This window comes from Dendrobium catenatum, unplaced genomic scaffold, assembly GCF_001605985.2.
Source record: "Dendrobium catenatum unplaced genomic scaffold, ASM160598v2 original_scaffold_61322, whole genome shotgun sequence".
Taxonomy (NCBI): domain Eukaryota; kingdom Viridiplantae; phylum Streptophyta; class Magnoliopsida; order Asparagales; family Orchidaceae; genus Dendrobium; species Dendrobium catenatum.
The window spans coordinates 1,655,024-1,677,053 of NW_021379772.1; the positions used below are offsets into that span (position 1 = coordinate 1,655,024).

Consider the following 22,030-nt stretch of genomic DNA (forward strand, 5'->3'; position numbering starts at 1 on the left):
ATGAGATCAATAGGTCATAATCGTACACATGCAATTCAATACAGTAAGTCTTACTACACAAGTACAATCACTTGGCTTTAAGGGCGTTTTTTCAAGTCGAATGTATCGTCTGTTAATTCCATCTGTGTTGTTGTAGAAATATCCATATATCTGTTGGCTCAATAATAGAGTCAGTCACTCCTGTGCCCGTCGCGCCGCCCGTACGGCATAATAATCTTCTCTATGCTCCCAACGTATATATTAAATGTATCAATAGAGGATAACACCAAAACCCTTTTAAAGGAAAGCCCGGTCGCCACCATCATGTACAGTTCAAGTCAATCCAACCAACGATTCAACCAGTCTTCACTTTCGTCTTCAGTAGTTTATAACAATAATTCAATCATATTTTCTACATTCATATGCATATTCAATACCATTTCAACATCATCAATTCAGAAAATCAGAAGAATCGTACACGGAGAAATCGGCGCATTACGGTAGTACACGGAATGTACACAGAAATCCACAAATCGAAATATTTACCCAAAATTACCAGAAATCGAATGAAAATAACGTTCAAAGCTTATACTCTGTACTGAAGCATCATTTTCCAAACAATCCTTGATAATGTCTATTCGATAAAAAGCAACAGAAACTCAAATAACATGTAGAAAGTTTACAGAAAAACAACAATCGTGTAGAAATATTCATATCAGAAAACATATAAAAGTTGTGCGGTAAAACTTTCGTCAATACAAAAAATATGCGCGTTTTTGGTACGGAACACACAAAACTGAGCACAAAAATATTAAAACTCGAAATCTTCGAAATCGATAGGATTCAGATCCTTACTGCGAGACAAACAAATCTTCCAACTGCGTTGTCGGACGAAAGCGCTCCGCGGCCTCGAATCAGCTTTCCCTATCTTTCTCTCTTTCTTCCCTATGCTTTTTCTCTCTCCTCAAAAAATTTCCAAATACTCAAATCCGATACTTATCAAGCAGGAATCGTCCAGGACGATGCCAGATCGTCCCGGACGGAACTCCTCTGACACGGATCTATAGACGAAATTATGTCAAATCGTTACAGACGATTCGTACAGAATTTGACAAGTGGTCTTTAATGCTTTGAATCTTCTAGAAGTTCCAAGGCATCAGAATAAGGTCCATCCTCGCTACTCATCTAATTTTACATCGAAAACCTTCATATTTTTTTTTTACAAAGTATATATTATTTAAAATAAAAATAATATAATATAACATTATCAAAATATAAATAACATAAAAATTATTGTATATATGTCTTGAGCAAAGCACAACTTTCTTTCAGAAGTATTTATTTTTCATTTGAATCATGCCTATTCAAGGTTGTTACTTATAAACAAATCAAACCGTAAGGATGAGGGATTTAAAGTTAAGTGACAATTATTTAATTTCCCTTTGGATGATCAGTGGGGCACCAAAGGTTGATACGTATATCCATACAACATAACAAAAAATATTATCAAGGCAAAATAGTATACACTTGAGCAAGAAAGAAATGTAATGCCAACTTATGCTTTGTTGGGAAACATCTTCTCACCTTCTTCTTAAGGTAATTGTTGTACTAGAAAGTTGCTTTAAAGCAATAAGAAAGCCGTCCAAGCGAGCCTTAGTTGCTTCCTAACGTCAAGAACCAAGGTGTGCATGCAATCATTAAGTGTGCATTAAGTCATGTAGATGCAAAATATGTTGTATCATTATAAATTTTAAAATATCAATTATCATAATTATGGATGGTTTGATTTAAATGATTGTGATTCAAAGAATTTATGTGATTTTATAGTATGAAGACACTATAAAAGATTTTCACAACTATGGTGAAATTAGCACCTAAGGTGTTTATGATTTAGTTGAGGTGCCACTTCATCCTTTGTTGAATTAACTATTCACAGGGCCGATGGAGAGAAATGTCTTTTATGAGGTCATTAACACAATATGGCTAGATATGATAAATTAAGACTGATCACTAGTGTTTATTTAGGTAAATGGATCTACTAATTAGTTAAGCTTAAGGGTTGGTTGTTGCTTAGTTACTATGGTTATTATAGCTTAGTTGAATTTAAGGTGGATTTCATGAGTGAGTCAAGTAAATAATCTAGGGTCTATGAGAGCTAAGGGTTGAGCCACCTAAGTGCTAATTTATATTAATCTAAGGCTGCCTAAGGGTTTCAGAAGAATTTGGATAGCCTGGGTGATCACTCGACCTAAAGAGGCCATGTTGAACTTTAATTTAACAATGGGTTGACTTCATGAACTTATGAGAAGCACAAATGATAACTCAGATTGTTCTGTAATGAAACTTTGTACATAGGCCTAAGGGCCTAGATAAAGGCCACCCAAGTTTGGAGTCCATTTGTACTTTTGAGAAATTGCTTTAAATTTAGGAAATTTGAGAAAATAGATCCTAAACCATTTTAAGGCATTTTGTTAAGGCTATATAATTTTAGAATTTGTAAAATTTGAGTTTACATTTTTGTGATTTTAATGATTGAATATTATTCTAAAATATTGAGTTTTAATTAGAATTATAAAAGGATAAATAATAATAGAATTTTTATATATGATGTATCTAATCAAGAAGAGGCATACGATTAAAAAGGGTAGATTTCCGTGCTCAAACAAAGCAATGTTTGAGGCCAAATCAATTAGAGAGGTGAGGGAGACAATATGAAGCTTTGCATGTCAGCAGACTCCATAGCATTGATTGGCATCAATTGCTTGTCAAATAAAAACAATTTTCAATCTTTTCCAAAATTTATTCTTTGAGGGTTCGAAGGAGTAGAGAGCTTGAGGAAAAATAAGGGGGGCGGGGGGGGATTTAACCAACATTTTCAAAAATTAAAAAAACTCTGATACCATCATCACAAATTAGGCCTTGATACGCACGAATCTCCGAGGCAAACAACTAAGTTGGAGACAATTCAAAAATTAAATCCGGAGCATCCGAACTCCGATTTTCACACGATCTTACAGCAAAACTGGCGTCTCGAGAAATACGAACCAAAAAACCCAAGATCGACCCATCCGTAGCCCAAATAAGTCCGAATCAAGAGTTCCGTAAAGCGCTGTTGGAGTTCAACCGCAATTTGAGTTAGCCAAACGGTCTCCGGATTTTGACGAGCGGTATACCGAATCGAACGGCTCGGACAGAGACGAATCAAACGAGCCAAGATCACTTAAATTCGACATCATTAAGGCCTCCAAATTGTCCAACGAACGGTGAACGATCGTAGGATGTCATATTTGGCCGTCCATATTGACCACCTCCTTATCGCCCTAGATCTCAACCTATTTACGGACCATGCCACTCCAGAAAATCTAAATAGAGCCCTCATTCTTCACAAGAGAGCATCTAAGCAAGAGAGAGAAGAAGAGAAGAGAGCAGAAGAGAATGGAAGGAGCTCCATCCTCGACAGCCCGTCTACCACCCCCCCCACCCCCCCCCCCCCCCCCCCCCCCCCCCCCCCCCCCCCCCCCCCCCCCCCCCCCCCCCCCCCCCCCCCCCCCCCCCCCCGGACCAAACCACAGACCTCGCCGGACACCGCCGGACCACCACGAAACCTCGCCGGACCCACCACAGACCTCGCCGGACCACCGAGCCGACCACCGCAAGAAACCTCGCCGGACCACCGCCGGATCACCGCAGGGAACCTCGCCGGACCACCGCAGAACCTCGCCAGACACACCACCTTAAGGGCCTGACGTCCAGTCCACCTACGTCCTACTGAAGACCGAACGTCGTGCCAAAGAACCGCGTCCTGTCAAGGCCCGACACTCCGGTCCCTACGTCCTGTCAAAGGCCGACACTCGTCCCTAACGTCCTGTTCAAGGCCCGACACTCAGTCCCTACGTCCTACGAAGATCCGACGTCTTACTTAGACCCGAATTCAGTCCCCTTACGTCCTCCCAAAGGACTGACTCTTACTTTAAGTAACTGATTTGTAACCTGAGTCACCCTATGGAGGGTGATTCAGTCCTTTTGTTAATCCAACTTCAAAGTCTAGTGGAATCATTTTCAACTGGGCTAGGCCTCGTGGTTTTTCCCCTTTTTAAGAGGTTTTCCACGTAAAAAATCTTGTGTTCTCTGTGTGTAGATGCTAGTTATACGTTACAACGTTTAAGCACGCCGAATTCAAATCTTCTATCGCCGCGCTATTTCTAGTCCGTAACAATTGGCGCCGTCTGTGGGAAAGATCAATCCCATCTTACACTAAGTACTTCTTTCAATGGCAAACAGGCGTAGCCAATTCGTCATCATGGGAGCCTCTGCGCTCCAATCACATCAATCTGTTTTATTGTAGGAAAGGCCGCAGTGCCCTGCAAATCAAGCGGCGCGGAATCTGCCTCCTAATGTCCACACCTGGTGGCCTGGGACACCGCCGCCCAGGAAGGAACTTCAAGGGCCAGTCACCTAGACAGAGGCGTATCAGGAAGGCTGAGGGAATCTCAGAATGAGATCCTTCGACAACATAATAAGAAAGACTCAGAGGACCAGCACTGTACGCAAGATAGATATTCTCTTCCCTCTAGACCAGCCAGGCTTCGAAGACGTTCTTATGTTTGAAGTCCCCCTTCCTCCGCCTAGAGTGCGCCCTCCATCGCGTCCAGGGAATGATCTTGCTTGACACAGCAAGGTTCTACCATCCTTCACACACGGGCATCTAGGCGAGCGATATGCCTCCAGAATCCCAGAAGACTTAGACAACAGCACGTTACTGAACTCCCCCGCAGTACTCTCGGGATGGTTGCGTAGGCTAGTCCAGGAGGAAGAATTCCCACAGGAGGTACAGACCTCCTTCGCTCACGGGACATTCATGATCGTACCTTATCACCGGAAGCTGTCCTCCGATACCCCGTTCCGACAAGATTCCAACTCCCGAGATATGTTGATTCGTTATGATGGAACTTCCAGACCCCTACGAGCATATCGACCAACTACCGCCACTATTATGGCCATATCCAGCGAGCCCGGATGCTGTTGCTCTGTCAAGTTTTCCTTCTACCCTAAAGGGCAAGCCCGAGTACATGGTTAGCTCTCAGTTGCCTGTCCCCCACCCATGGTGACTTTCGGGATGTCGTACCCACCTATACCTATCCACTTTATATGCTTTTTGAACGCAGTTTGTCACGGACTGATTGCCTTGAGATTTGTTGCATGTTGCTATGATTGCAAACTTTCAAGCAGCATATCAGAATTTATCATAGTCGTAGTGCGGTTAAGTGCTGCACATTATGTAGTGAGGATTGCAGTAATATAAGATATCTGTGATTAGCAATGTAAATCAATTTATCATTCGATGTTGAGTACACACCCATACCCACCAACAAAGTCATGGACGTACCCACATCCACCCATACTCATTGGGTATAGGTGGGTAAATAGGTGGGTGTGGGTATGGAACAATTATTACGTCCTCTGACCTGACGTAGAGCTACGTTCGGCCGTCAATAACATGTCGCCACGTGCTCTTACTCTAAACCGCGCGGCCCGACGACTTGACCCGTAGCGGAACCCGGGAATGCTATGTTCGCGATTTTCTCGGTATTTGCTAGGTATTGCTTTGCAAAAATGAGAAATACCGCTATGTGAAGACCAATACCATGCAAATACCGAGTTGTACCGAGTTTTTTACAACTTGGTACAACTCGGTACAACTCAGTATTTGCTCAAGATTTGCTCGGTATTGCTAGAGATTTGCTCGGTATTGCTAGGTATTTGCTCGGTATTGCTAGAAACAACTCGGTACAACTCGGTACAACTCAGTATTTGCTCAGGATTTGCTCTGTATTGCTAGGGATTTGCTCTGTATTGCTAGGTATTTGCTCGGTATTGCCAGAAAAAATTAGGTTCAACTTGGTATTTGCTCGGTATTGCTAGGTATTTGAAATATATCTAAAAGGTGATGTGATGTTGTTCGGCTCTTCAAGGATTTAAAAAAACGCACGTGCGAGAACCCAAAAAACAGCGGGTCGGGTCAGCGTCTTTTCTTCATGCTACGTGGCGCTAAAATATTGGTGGCCGAATGTAGATGAGCGTACGTTCACTGGACCGAATAAAAGTTCGTGGGTATGGGTACAAAATGCATGGCTCTGATGACATACCCTTACAAGGAAAGATCCAAGGCTTCAAATTATTGTAGTGTTGTTCCTTTTGAACTATACTTATCCTTGATGTTTAGTGTCCAAGTTATATGAGGTGGTTATCAAGGTGCAAGGGGGCGTCCAAAAGCTTAGGGGTAGCCAAGCAATATAACTTTCTTTGAGGATTTGAATTTAGGGTTGGGAATGGTGAAATATCTATACCATATATCTTCTTGTAAAAGCTAGGGAAATGTTTTTAAATGTGTTTTGAAATGTTATGTGGAGCTCTAAGAGGTTTGGTGACTAATAGATAGAGGGGGGCCAAGACTAGGTGATAGGACTCCTAACATAGACAAGTGGTCTAATTTGCCTATAAGAAATTAGTTGAGGGGCCTAAGGGTTTTTTTAATGAGTTATGAATATTATGTGGGTGTGTAGTTAATAACTAGCGTATATGGTGAATATCGAAGGGGTTTAGAGGGTGATAGAGAAGAAAATACCAAGGCTAGGCTACTAAAAAGGCCTAATTTGATTGATTGTTATAAGATGAATTTATGGATTGCTTGAGGGCTTTGGGAGCTAGAAAAAAAAAGTGTTGGGAGATAATGGAGATGTGGGGGAATATGTTAGTATGGTGTCCAAGAAGGGATAAGTGATATCAATAATTACATTTAGGGATAACTAGGTCTTAAACCGAGGAGAACATAAGGTGGAGGGACTAGCCGCCAAGCACAAAAATCAAGAGAATGACTTTTTATTTTTCCAAAACACAGAAAGCCTTTTATCATTAATTCTAATAAATATTTATAGCATTTTATCAATTCAAAAGCTCAAATTTTAAAAATATAAAAGATATGTAGGAAATTAAGAGACATGAATGCAAAATAGAAAGGAGAGTGGAACCGCTCACGAATAGTCTCCTTATAAGGAGTGGTTGGTCATTCTCTTTCCATACCAAACCTAAATATAATTAAAATAAGGGAAATGCAATTAAAAAACCTCCTATATAAAGAGAAATATTTTAAGATTGAAAATTTTAAAATTTAGAATTTCAATTTTGAATTTTAAACTTTATTTCTCATTATAATTGTATTTATTTTCATATATAGATTCTTTATTCTTGCATGGTTGATGATGCTTTCTTAACCCTTGATATTATGATCTTGATCTTGTGATGGGGCCATCATAGCTCTCAATCTTATCTTGGGTTCTTGATCTTGATTTAGGTTTTGTTTAGGACGCTTTTTTACTGCTTCTTAAAGCAGCTTTTTAGTAAAAAAAAATAAATTTTCTACATCACCTAAGAAATAGCATGCAATTTATAAGCAATACCCAATGTCAATGAATAATTCTATAAAGGAATAGATCAAAGAATATAATGGCTACTTATAGTTGGATCTTGAAGTACACCTTATAAAAATAAAATGCAAAAGTTGGCTTGGCTCAAACCATGATATATTATGCATAAAAGAATTTGACAAGTGGGTTTTTATGCTTTGATCTTCTAGATGTTCTAAGGCATCAGAATAAGGTCTATCCTCACAACTCACTAATTGTACATCCCACAATCTTACTTGAATTTGTTTTACTAAAGTTATATTATTAAAATGAAAATCATATAATTAACATTATAAAATATAAATCAACATAAAAATTGTGTATATATTTGTTTTGAGCAAAGCACAACTTTTTTCAAGAAGTATTTATTTTCTATTGATCATGCCCATTCAAGGTTGTTACTTATAACAATCAAACGTAAGGATGAGGGATTTAATAGTTAAGTGACTATTTATTTTTAATTTTTCCCTTTTGGGCATGATCATGTCACCCACAAGGTTGATAATTATTAATTGTGCACTAAGTCATGTGGATGCCACACTATAAAAATATGTTGTTTCATCATCAATTTTTAAAGATATTCAATTTATAATTATGGAAGGTTTCTATTTAAATGATTAGTGATTCAAAGAATTTATTTAGATTTTATAGTTATGAAGAACCCTATAAGTAAATAATTTTCACACTTGGGTGAAATAAGCCACCTAAGATGTTTATGATTTAGTGAGGTGCACACTTCATCATGTGTTGAAATAGCTATTCACATTGTCCTATGGAGAGAAATGTCTTTATGTGGCCACTAAATCACATATGGTTAGCTATGGTAAATTTAAGGACTAGAATCACCTAGTGTTTATCTAAGAGTAAAATGATCTACTAAATTAGTTAAGGCTTATTATGGTCTGGTTGTTAGCCTAGTTACCTATGGTATTTTGCTTAGTTTAGAATTTAAGGTGGATTTCATGATTGAGTCAAGTAAATAAATCTAGGGGGTTTCATGGAGAGCTAAGGGTTTGAGCCACCTAAGGCTAATTTATATTAATCTAAGGCTGCCTAAGGGTTCATGAAGAATTTAGGATAGCTAGGGTGATCTACTCGACCTAAAGAGGCCATGGTTGAACTAATTTAACATGGGTTTGACTTCATGAAACTTATGGAAGACCAAATGATAAACTAGATGTTCTAGTAATGAAACTTTGTACATAGGCTAAGGGCCTAGGGATAAAGGCCACCAAGTTTGGAGTCCATTTGTACTTTTAGAAATTGTTTAAATTTTAGGAAATTTGAGAAAAATAGATCCTAAAACCATTTTAAGGCATTTTGTTAAGGCTATATAATTTTAGAAATTTGTAAAACTTGAGTTTACATTTTTTGTGAGTTTTAATGTATGATATATTAATTCTAAAAATATTGAGTTTTAATTAGAATTATAAAAATGGGATAAATAATAATAGAATTTTGTTATATATGATTGTATCAGTTAATCAAAGAAGAGGCATAGATTAATAAAGGGTAGATTTACCTCTCCAAAGCAATGTTTGATGGCCAAATCAATTAGAGAGGTTGAGGGAGACAATATGAAGCTTTGGTATGCAGCTCCATAGCATGATTTGGCCATAATTGCTTTGTCAATACAAACATATTTCAATCTTTTCCAAATTTATTCTTTGAGAGGTTCGAAGGAGGTAGAGAGCTTGAGAAAAATTTAAGATACATTCAAATAACTCAAAGGAGGTTTTTGTTAGACAAGTTGAGTTTTCATGCCTATGTTTAATTTCACTCCTCATGCCTCTTGAATCTAGAATAAGGTTAATTCTCAACCTTTAGTAGGAGCAACAGTTAGATCTTATCTAATGGATTTTTGCTAGTTAGGATAAGACCTCAGAAATGTAGTTTTTACTCTAGGAGGAAAAGCCATTAGAAGGGAATATTCATCGCTTGCCTTAGCTAGAAAGTCTAATAAGGATTAGCATAAACTAATTATGTTTGATGGATTGATTTAAGGAAGTTCAATATAAGCTTAATCGAGCTTTAGGCGACTTAATTTGAGCTTGGGTTATTACAAAAGTCAATTTGACTTAAATTAACATTAAGTTAGCTTATTTGATTGAGTCGAGCTGCATGGTTTAATCAAATCAATGTGTTTGAACCTAGTGTAACTATTAAGGAAAGTAGGGAGTCAATTTGGCTAAATGGATAGCTAGTTTACCTAAGGAGTTAAGTTTAGTGTTTGGGTCAATATTGGTCAACTTGAATTATGGAGGTTAACCTTAGAGTCTAAAGGCTTTCGTTTGAATAGATCTAATACTGAATATATGAAGTGTAATTTTAGTAATAATAGATATAATGGGGGGATTGTGACTTTGGGTGATGAAGTCATTAATAAGAGTACACGTTTGCGATGTCTTAGATCTATTGTTCAGAGTGATGATGAAATAGATAGATATATTATTAATAGAATTTAAGTTTGATGGTTGAAGTAGAGGAATGCATCTAGTTTGTTGTGTGATAGAAAAGTCCCCATCAATTGAATGTAAAATTCTATAAGATGGTGGTTAGACTTGCAATATTTTTATGGTGCAGAATTTTGGCCATTAAAAGAGAAGCATAATATTACATTAAGTGTTGTAGAGATGAGAATGCTCAGGTGGATGAGTAGCTTTACTCTTAGAGATAGGATATGAAATGAGCATATACGTGAAAAGTTGGAGTAACTTCAGTGGAACATAAGAATAGAGAGAGTCACTTTAGATGATTTGGTCACATAAAATGGTGGCCTTCCAATGACCTAGTTAGGAAAGTAAGTATATTATATTTGACTTATATTAAGAAAGATAGAGGTTGTTAGGTAGACCCAAAAAGACTTGGACAATAGTAGAAAAGACATTTATTTATTATATTTAAATAATAATTTAACTCTTAACAAGACACAATGGAGAAAAAAGATTCATATAGTCGACCCCAAATAGTGGGATAAAGGCTTGATGTTGTTTTTATTGTTGTAGATTAGGCTTAAGTAGCATAAGGGTAAATTAAATGTTGACCCCAAGGATTCATGAGCTATGTATGACTCTAGGAGCTCCCTACTATAGATGAGAAGCTATGTTCATACATGATAAAGTGTTTTATACATAAATTTCTTAGTAGACCAGTAATCTCTCTTCCTAAATGAGGGTACACAAAGATGCTGCTATATATTATTAACATAGAGGATAATATTAAAAGATTGTAAATAAATAGGATGATTCATTATTATATTACTCTAAATAAAATTTAAGCCTCCATTCATATTATGAATAAATTTATATTTGACATATATCAGCTATGTGGTTTTAATTGATTATTATTTCACCAAAATTCATTATGGAGAGCTTGCTTGTTCTCTCAATTATATTAGCTATATACTTCAATTATACTTCAACAAGAGATATTATGGTTGAATTACACATCTATATAATTTAACAAAGTACATTATAAGTGAAGCACAAGGCCAAATACTTAGTATTTTATTTAAAGAGATTGCTTGTTTTCTCAATTACACATCTGCATACTTCAACAAAAATGTGACAGTTGAAGTATGTACATACATATTTCAACAAAATTAATTGTAGCTTGAGAAGAGAGCCATCTCTTATGTATTTTATACATAAAGATTTCTTATTAGTACACATGCATTTGACTTTCACACAACCATCGAATTAACCCAAGTACACAACTAAAGGCTACATCATTCAAAACATAAAGAGATCCTTTATAATGTTAATTATTGCATTGCTATAAATGGTGTGATTACATAGCAAAGTTGAGACATCCAAATTTTGGTTGAAATATTCCATTGACATTAATTGATAAAGGCATATAAGTTAGAGATTTAGGTTTCTTTTGGGACAATGTTTGTCCACAGTTTTTTAGCTGCTTGCAATAATTTTTGTACTTAAAAATTACTTTAGAAAGCAGTAATGAAATTATCCAAACGAAAAACTTACTAGTTGTGACAAGATGGCTTTCTACGAGGGGTTTAAAAGAGAAAAGAAAAGTCAAAATTTTTCATTAATATACCCAATTAGAAGGGTTCAATGATCACTATGAATGAGAGAGAATAATATAACTTGCTTATCTAAAATTCCTTTGACACCACACTATTTACATACATTTGTCTCACCACTACCAAGTTTATAAATTTTGAATAGTTTTATGATTTCTCTAAAAAATCAAAGGAAATGCCTTTAATAAGTGTGATAACATGTAATCTTTTGAAATCATACTTGAATAAAATTTTACTCTTAAACTTCTTAGTGACTTATCCATTGCATGATTTAGACTTCATTTGAAACAGTTTTCTTACTGTTTTCTAAGACAAAATTTTTTAAAAGCAGCAAAAAAATAGTGGCCAAAAGCTATCCCAAACGAAACCTTATTTTTCCCAAGAATTAATAATGCAAAAGATCGCTAATATATTCATTCAGAATTGGATTATACATGTCTCCAACTTATTGGAGTGTTTTCTACCTAAAAAGTAAGGCTTCGTTTGGGCCTGCTTTCTTATTACTTTTTAAAGTAATTTTCTAGTACGAAAAATTTCAGTTCAAATATTTTTTATACTTAAAAGTTGATTTACAAAACAGTAAGAAAGCTGTCCCAAATAAAGCCTAAGTGAGAAGAATCAAATTAAGATTTTATTGTACATTATACAAGATTGGTCAAATTCGAACCACGAGCAAGAAGTTGAACTTCATCCCTCAACTATTTAATGCAACGCTCTATTAAGATATCATGTTAAAAATGCAAACCAATAATCTTATTTTCATTGTAATTCCATCAAACTGAGCAACAAAAACCTTCTATGCCCAGTTTCATGAATAATCTTGACATAATACAATAAAATATTAAGCATTTTATAATTATATCATGAAAAATAACGTTTTTATGAGTAGAAATTTGTATGTGTAATATAATTTATTTTTTACATAAGGATTAATTTTTTTTTTTCTATATTATTCTTGTCGTCAGCACAAGTGGAAATAGGAAGTGGCTTCTCTATTCAAAGGACTTCAGCTCCATGGTTTGGAAAGCCATTGATTAGTTCAATTTTATTTGCAATAAACCTTAGAACATGACCCCTTTAGTAAGAAAACTTGTTCCGCCTCCATCGCCCAACATAGAAAGATTGGGAGTATAACTTAGGCTTCGTTTGGGACGGCTTTCTTCTTGCTTTCTAAAATATTTTTTTAGTACATTTTTTTTTTAGAGATTTACATATATATACCACCTAATACTATTCTATTTACATATTTAATATCTAAAACTTTAATATTACATACATATCACCCATAGTTTATTTTCATATGAAATAAGAGTGGTAGAAATGAAATATATGAGTGGTAGGAAAGAAATATAAGTGATATATTTGATATTAAAATAATATTGGGTGGTATGCATGTAATATTAAAATTTTGGGTGTTAGATATGTAAATAAGATGTTAAGAAAAAAAAAGATGTCCCAAATGAAGTCTTATGTCTCATTTGGGACGACTTTCTTACTATTTTTTAAAGCAGTTTTTTAGTATATAAATTATAATTTTTGTAATACAAAGTTGTTTTAAGAAGCAACAAGAAAGTCATCCAAGGCGAAGCCTTGGAAAGGTTTTCTTACCGCTTCTTAAAACAATTTTTTAATAAATTTTTTTACTAAAAAGCTGTCTGAAGAAGCAGTAAGAAAACTGTCCCAAACGAAACCTTAGTTATCAGTTAAAAAATTTTTGAGTTTGAGTTTTATATTTATGATTTGTGTATGAATTTATTTTAATTGAATTAAATATCTTATATAAAAAAAGATTGACTATTTTAGGAAGGAAATATAATTGCAATTGAAATAAGGCAAAATAATTTAGTAAACGGCCTGCTGCGAGCCGAGGACGCTTGGATTTTAGGGTTTAGAGAACGCGGTGCTCTGAGAAGAGAGAGAGAGAGAGAGAAGCAGAGAATTGAAGCGAAGGTATACCACAATCCTTTCTAGGCTGCTGGTTGCTTTCCCTACTTCGCGATTCAGAAAGACAGGAAAATAACTTGGTTGGGCTCCTAATTACCCCACCCAATGCTCAAGTTTTCTCATTTCTAAATCTTTCAGCTTGTAATCTATTATTCCTGTTGTTAATCTGTGATCTATGACAGATTTTGCACATAAATTGCGTTGTTAGTTTTTGTTCTTTACATGCCATTGTTTCTCATTATCCTATTTATTGGTTATGTGTTGCTCATAGAATGGCAGTCGGAATTCGCATGAAGAGAAGGGTTGTCGATAAATATGCTGATAGGAGGAGGAATAAGAACATTGTAGGTGCGAAAGGACACGGAGGTAGATATAACATGGAAGATTCTGATGGTGAGGTTTTTGCAAGAGTGGAAGAACTAGCTCACTTACCTAATATGAGCGTGAAAGGAAGAAACTTGCGGTCGAGTATCAAGCAGAGTGAGAAAAGATTTGCGAGAAGGGAAGAAAATGATTCTGAGCTTTCTAGTTGGAGAATGAGGAGATCTGTTGTTTCTAAGGATGTAGGGAGGGAAAGGAAGTCTTTTTTTGGGGTGCGAAAGGAACGGGGTAAGGATGTCGATGCTGCTAAAAAGGGTAAAGCTGGTGATGCGAGATTGTTTGCAGGGAAACCTCTTAGAGCAATGCGAAAAGTTGCTGATGAAGATTTTTCTGATTATGAACATAATGGCGGGGATTTCTATAGAAGAAGAGAAAGGAGCATGAAAACTGAAGCATCTGCTGGAAAGATTAGGTTGAAAAGGCGAAAGTTTGACGTTGAATTAGCTGAAGATAGCCCGAGATGCGATGCTGAATCTGTAGAATTGGAGAAGCATGCAGTTACTAAAGATGGAGAAAATCAAAATTCTGAGCAAAAGCCCATTAGAAGGCCAACTCGGGTGCTGGACAAAACTGGTAAAAAGATAAGAGTTCAAACAAAAGCCATGGAAAAAGGCTCAACTGAGACCAGTGTTTCCAAGAAGACTACGAGGCGAGTTATCAAGATAGACCCATATGATATTTCAAATAAAAGATTGGATGACGGTGTTCCAAAAAGTGGTCAGTATTTCCTGTCGGTGTGTTAATCTCTTTAGATTATTTATTTATTTCCATTGATATTCCTTCAAATGATACTATAGCCCATTTATGTTTTCTTTGTCATGTGATGTCTATTTTCTTGAAACCTTCTTTTGCATTCATTTTCTTGTAGATTTAACATTGCTATTAGGAGTCAAAACCATGAAAATTGATTATTACTTAACTTGTTAACCAATGTTTTGTGCTTATTACTAGTTGTACGTGCGTTATATTTCTAGGCAAATGCTACCTAATCTCTATGATTTTTTGTCATGTGTCAGAACATTAGGGTTAATATGATGTGAGTTCAAGTGAGCTTAGATCATTTTTATTTCGAGTAAACTCAAAATTGATTTTAGACCTAAATATACATATTATGTTTTATGGTACACATGTATCATATTATATATGTTGTGTGTTAGAATTTTCATGGTGGTAGAGTTAGAGAGTTTATTATTGTAGCGTTGTGTGGAGATCTGGCACAAACATATATATGAAAAAGGAGTTGCAAAATACATCAATGTTTTATGTGAAATGCCTGTAAAGAGAGAAAAATCATGTGGCTTAGCCCAGTTGGAATGATTCAATGAGTGTCTATCTTCGGGTACAAGTGATGCTCTTTCTTGTAATTAGTGAATGTGTTATACAATATCTTAAACACAAACTATATAGAATAAATTATGAGGTTGGAAGAGTTTTGTTGTATGAGAGATGCCTTCATGAGTAATTTGATGTTTGTTTGGTCATTCTAATTTAAGGAAGATGGTCTAGCATAAATTTTGGTGTTGATCTTGGGAGCTAGAGTTGATTTATATGACCAACAATAGGTGACACAGTTAGCAAAACATATCATAGCATTGCAACGATGGTCAAAGGATTGTAGGTTGGAGAACTATAATCAGACGATGGTGGTCGAAGGACCATAGTTCGAGAACTATAGTTGAGTGATAACATTCGAAGAACTATTATTGTGCAACGATATTCAGAGTACCATAGTTGGACGTTAGTGGTCGGAAGAATCATAGTTGAGAAAAAATTATAGTTTGTGGATCGTAGTGGGATGATAGTGTTTGTAGGACAATAGTCGGGTGATAGTGGGTTGAGGATATCATATTCGGGCAATGGTAGTTGGAGGATTATAATTGAGCGACAATTATTAAAGGATCATAATCGAGTGACGATTATTAAATGATCATAATCAGATGATAGTATTTGGAGGACAATGGTTGGGCGATGGTGGTCGAAGGAGTATAATGGGGTGGAGATCGGAGGATTATTGATGTGAAACTACTAGGAGTTACGATCAAAATTAAAAGAGAATTGTTAAAGTTTGCTTATTATAAATTTATGTGGATCATGCAAGATAAAGTTAAGAATTAGAAACGTTAACTTCGCTTAGGCCAAAGAGATGCACTTGAGATTAACCAAAATAGTTCATTCAAAATCCAAGGGAATTAAATGCGGAGTACAAATAACAAAACCCAACGTTTTAACAACGAGAATTTCACCTTGGGGCCGTATCACTCAAAGATTGGTGGACTTTTGGCGGAGATAGAAGATCCAAGCGATGAAGGAAGTTACCACTAAAGAAAGGGCGCCGAAGAACTTGCGATTTGCTCACCTTGAGCTTCTCCTCCTTCTCAAGCACTCATGCAAGACGAAGTAGAAATAAAACACAAATTTCATTCAAATATTCATTAAGCTCAAAATGATACAAGAGACTACTATATATAGGTCTTGACTCATAAAAGTGAAAAAGACTAAATTGCCCTCTGGGCTACAAAGAAACATAACTCCCCACAGGGGTAAAATGGGAAAACAGTAAATCAAACAAGACAATAATAAAATACATAATGTCATCTCAATCAAAAGTAGAGGCGCTGAATCGTGGCCGTCGATCTGCGGTTTCGCCGGCGATAAACATGTCGGTAGCGTCTGTCGATGTCCTCATCAATTATAGTTGGGCGATAGCGGTCAAAATTACTGCTGTCGGGCGATGGAGGTTGGAAGGACTGTTGTTGAGTGGCGGAGGTTGGAGGATTGTAGTTGAGCGTCGGTAATCTGAACTCTAAGGATAGTTGTTGGGTGATGATGGTCGGAGGATCGTTGACGGGTGATGGTTGTTGAAGGATCATAAGTGGATGACAATGTTCGGATGACTATTGTCGAATTATTGTGGTCGGATAATCTTAGTCAGGCGACGTGGTAGGAAGGACCATGGATGAGTGATAGTTGCCGGAGGATAGTAGTCGAGTGGTAATGGTTAAAGGATATTAGTTGGGTAATAATGGTCGGGAGATCGTAGTTGGACGATGGTATTTGGAGGATCATATTTGGGCAATGATGCTCAAAGGATTGTAGCCGGACGATGGTGTTTGAGGGGCCCTAGTCGGATGACAGTGGTCGGAGGACTGTAGATGAACGATGGCTATTTGGGGGTGATCCAATGTTGTCTCTCGGGTGACGACCTTATGATGATGGTCTAATGACGGTGGTGAAGTGGTGTTTCTTTGGTCGAGCTGTAGAATTTTTCAGGCATCTGTGCTCTATTGAATCTAAACTCGTGTCTGTGTCTGTGCATCATAGATTCAGACTCAGATTGGATAACTTTTTGACTCGTTGGGTTCAACTTTAAATTTGTTGATATCGATATTTGGATGGTTCCGAATTTGAAATTGTAAGTTTCCAATTCAGCTATGCATTGATATTCATGTTTGATCAAGTTGATTTTAGATGATTTATCAATACATATGTTATATTTTATATAAATCATCATTTCTAGACCTATTTGGAGCCAACTTGACCTATATATGAGTGAGTTGGGGCAAACTCGAAATTGTTTTGAAATATATTTCAAATCTGGAATGGAGCTTGATTTCAACTCAAAATTGAGTCAAGTTGATTTCGAATTGAGGCAAATTCTGAGTTTCAAGCTTTTTTAACAGTCCTAAAATGCATGAGTGTCACTTATGTTCACTTCAATCATCTAGAAAGTTCTTTTAGCTCTCTCTTGTAATCTTTGTGAACATTCTTTACCTGTCCTATATGATTCCTATTGGTTGCTTCATATTGCTAGCTTCAAACATGAGTTCATCCCTCTGCTTACTTGTCCCTTTCTGCTTCATAGATTTTGTTGTTCATCAAGGATTTTCTTTAAGTTTAGTAAATATTTGATCCATGGCCATGCAGATTTGTATTGCAAGTTATTTTGCATGATATAACCGAGGCATTTGGTTCATCTATCTCATGAAGTGCTCCGATTTGAAGTGGTACACTTTTCATTGAATCTAATAGTCTTGACTGTCTGCCATCCAGACATAGCCGTGGAGAAAGAAACTGTGGTTTCAATGAATGCTCAGTTTCGTGCGATACAACCAAGTGCTGGAATCCTCTCCTTCGTGGAAGAAAATGTATTAATTATCAATTATGCTTTTGAAAATCATTAGCTTTTTCCCGGCTGGTGAACCTTATATTATGTTGAAATTAGCATATTCATTTTATTATACTTTTTGTTAGCTGCTGGGCCGCAGGCGGTTGATCGAGTTGCAAAATGCTGGCTACAATGTCAAGCTATCGGCCCCATTAGATAACACACCATTTTCTACTGCAACAGATAGAGAAAAGATCGAAGATAACGTAAGGTTTCTTTTTAAAAATATAAATTTGTGCCTTTTTTTTTTACTTTCAGCTCTCATTTTTATTGATGGTGCAAGAACTTCGATGATAATTGTTCGTCAGTGATGCTTTGAACATCTTGGTTCATAAAACATACATATGGTGGTAGTTGCAATTGCACCATTCTGCTATTCAATAACATTGCTTGATATTTGTCTTTATTAATTGATCATAATTTTTGTTTGAAAATATTTTTATTAGGTGTTTAGGAATAAGTTGGAATTTTTCGCAGCTGCAAAGATGTCCTCATCTTTCCCATCTCCAACACTTCCCGAGATAGCATTTGCAGGTATGGGTGGAAATATATTTCATTGTGAATTAGGTATGAATGATTACAAGTTTAATCTTAGTTCTACTTCGCCAATACTGTTGGGTTTTGCTTATCTATATTTTCCATCATCTAGTTTATGTTCCTATAAAACTGGAAGTCAATTTTAGATTTGCACGAACTAACAGTAAATTTTTGAATATTTCCCTTAATCTTTTGCTTGTCTACTAGATTGAAGAAAGAAATTTTTTAGTGTTATGAATTCAAATATTGGCTAGATAAAAATCTTTTGCGACACTAGGTAGGTCAAATGTTGGGAAGTCATCATTGCTTAATGCACTTACCAGACAATGGGGTGTGGTGAGGGTATCGGATAAGCCTGGCTTGACTCAGGTACAATATATTTTTTATGTTCAGACAAAATTTTTACCATATATCGGGATATTATACCTAATATCTATCTCCTGCATTTTCATTTCAGACCATCAACTTTTTTAAGCTCGCCTCAAAGCTTTGTTTGGTTGATCTTCCTGGTTATGGTTTTGCTTATGCTAAAGAAGAAGTCAAGGAAAATTGGGAGGAGCTTGTGAGTATCCATGCCGAGTTCTGATAATATTTCTATATATTTGAAAATATTATGCTCATTTGCATTTCTGCATTTTGTTTTTCATATGATATGTGTAAAAGTTATTCAAATTATTTTTGCAATTCTATAAGCCCTAGTGCCCTACCCTCTTTATTATGGTCTTTGGAAGGGGCCTATTCTCAAAAAGATGTTTGTGGCATGATTGAGTAACATGTAGATTCCAATTTCACCTGAGGCTGGGGCTGAGTCAGGTTATAAAACTGATGGCAGGATTGAGTGAAATGTGGCTAAAGTTCAACTGTTATTAATGCTATTTGTTGATTGTTTAAATAGTATTTTCTTTTTCTTTCTCCTTTTTGCTTGCACATACTTCATAATATGTGAGACTGAGAGAAGATTAACTCATTGTCTTGTAGTTAGTATTGTTATCTTATATTTTTTTTTTTATTTTTTTTTATGATTGCAAATTTACCTTTAATCCATGGTTTTTAAACCCCTTCAGATGATCTTATAGGCATGCAAGAAGTGCTAAAGTCCCAACTGTGGAAATGAAATTAGAAGCATCCTAGCTTTTCTTGTTTGTGTGATGCTACATCTCTTGTAAATGAGAATATGGCCAAGCCTGTTGGTTTTCAGCATATTTTAGCATTGCTGCTCCAATGACAGTTTGAAGATTGACATACTCTGTATTTCTTGTTTCTTTGAAAATTATACGATCTGATGGACATAATGAATTTCATTGAATCGGAAATTAAGTGATTTCCTTAGGTTTAAAAAGCTACAGTGTCACAGGTCAAGGGATCTTTATCATGGTCTCAGCGATTCTTAAAATGCCATGCCAATACTTGACATCTACTTTGAAACCTGTATTGAACTTAGACAAAATTTTTGTACGTTGGGCCAACCTAGGTTAAATAGGTTAATCCTTGGGGTACTTGGCTCAATCAAATATATTTGGGACATTTTATCAGAAACGTATGTATGTGTTGAAAAAAATGCAGTTTTGATGTGATATTGTAAGAGATACAGTTGTTAGAAGTGTTTGGCGTCAACAATGTGAATTAAAGTTTTTTAGTGTGTGGATTGGTCAAGCTGTTTGCATTATATATTATAAGAAAACAATTATGATGCAAATTTCAATATAATAGTAGAAAATACAAATTATGTGAACTAAGTTGAGCTGCTTGAAAGATGATTTTTGTTTTGTTTTGTAGTATATAAATTTTATTTATTTTTAAGTAGTTTTAGAATTTTTTGTAGTTTTTTAATTTTAGCATTACATGCCTATAATATACTCTCATATGAGAGTTGGTTTGTACTGATGACCTAAACTTCAATTGATTTTCCTTAGATTCTTTGTTTGTACCATACTTTTACTTTGGTTGGCTTCTTTGGCGATGGGACCATATATTGTATCTGTAGTTATCCTATCCCTTTTCCTGAATCCTTTTCTGCAGCTATCTTATCCCTTGTCCTAAATCCTTGGTTTCGGCTATATCTGAGATTGTTTAGCTTCTATGGCAATGTAAAGGTATATTGGTTTTTCATTTATCCTATTTTATTGTAATTGTTTTTTTTTTTACATGCAATTGTCTTTCTACTTCACAATTTAGTTTCACAATTTTAATCTTGGCATTTAGAGCTGTTGTTGAGATCCGGTGTTTTAGCAGTGAGCGAGGTCTTTTTCTATTTATTAGTCATCCTAGCTGATTAGTGCGTGGCATAATTTCTAGTTTATTTGTTTGAATAGTTTTAGGAGTATGTAGATTTTGTGAGTTGTTAATTATAAAAATGGTTTGAAACGTGCAAGATAAATGGGAGAATAAATGTGAGATTTAACGCTAAATGTGCTGTTTATAGTTTGATGTGCTATTCATTCTATTTTTGAGAGTTACTTGATCAAAAAGGAGATTTTAAGATTTGGTGATTGTCTGCTTTTTTCCCTCTAAAATCTTGTTACTAATTTGAATGTTTGATTGATTTTATTCAGGTCAATCAAGTAGAATTTAAGTTGGATGGTTGAAGTGGAGGAATGCATTAGGTTTGTTATGTGATAGGAAAGTCCCCTTCAACTTAAGGGAAAATTCTATAAGACGGTGGTGAGACCTGTAATACTTTATGGTGCAGAATGTTGGCCATTAAAAGAAAGGCTTGATGTTGTTGTTATTGATTTTATTTAGGTTTGACTCAATCTTGATTTCTACTGTGTGGTTTTTGATAAGTAGCATGCTTTTTGTGGTTTCAAAATTCTATGCATTGTTTCTAGCATAAAATCACTATACTATCATTTGTATTGAATTTCTTTCTATTTTTATTTCCATCACAAGTAACAAATAATTTTTATTGTAGTAGTTGTGACTCGTGAAATTTTTTGTATTGCATCATTTTGTATATCTGATAATGGGTTTACATTAGAAATCGTAGACTCTTGGATGACTTCCATTATATTTGGTATCGTAGCTTAATATGCTTTAGATGTAGTAGATAATATTGGTTAGTTAGCATAAAAATGGAAATGTGCAATTTAAATGAAAAATAATTAACTATCATTGTCATAAATATTTACTATATTATAAAGTAAATAATAATATTGTCTTTATTATGTAATAGATTATCTTAATTGAGAATATTCTCATTGGTATTTCTATCCACATGACCCGAACACAACCCGGACACGACCCGAAAATTTTGGGTTTGGGTTGACCTGTTTGACATACGGGTCGGGTTATTGTTTAGAAAGCTAATCCAGTTTTAGTTTCGGGTCGGGTTTGGGTCAACCCGAAAACCCGATGATGATCCAAATACAACCTGAATGTCGCGGTTTATACATAATAGCGGTAGGTTTATTTAGGGCACGCCTGCACGTGTTTTAGTTTCGTCACTTGCTATTTGCCCGTTTAAATTTTGGATTAGTAAAAGCATATTTGTAACAAACATGATCTTTGTTTATCTTT

At 35.6% G+C, this 22,030-nt stretch overlaps 1 protein-coding gene across 5 annotated transcripts in view; it reads left to right on the forward strand.

Annotated features, from left to right (window-relative positions):
- Positions 1 to 13,314: 13,314 nt before the first annotated feature.
- Positions 13,315 to 22,030, forward strand: part of LOC110112940 — an 82,373-nt gene continuing 73,657 nt past the window's right edge. For 2 of the 5 annotated variants that reach the window (XM_028691735.1, XM_028691736.1), the window contains exons 1-7: positions 13,330 to 13,511; positions 13,703 to 14,529; positions 17,863 to 17,957; positions 18,064 to 18,183; positions 18,424 to 18,511; positions 18,792 to 18,883; positions 18,972 to 19,076. In XM_028691735.1, coding sequence (XP_028547568.1) covers positions 13,704 to 14,529; positions 17,863 to 17,957; positions 18,064 to 18,183; positions 18,424 to 18,511; positions 18,792 to 18,883; positions 18,972 to 19,076 — 1,326 coding nt within the window. In that variant the 5' untranslated portion in view covers positions 13,330 to 13,511; position 13,703. Of the gene's footprint in view, positions 13,512 to 13,702; positions 14,530 to 17,862; positions 17,958 to 18,063; positions 18,184 to 18,423; positions 18,512 to 18,791; positions 18,884 to 18,971; positions 19,077 to 22,030 lie in introns of all 5 variants that reach the window. The other 3 variants (XM_020845333.2, XM_020845335.2, XM_020845332.2) reach the window with 3 other exon arrangements.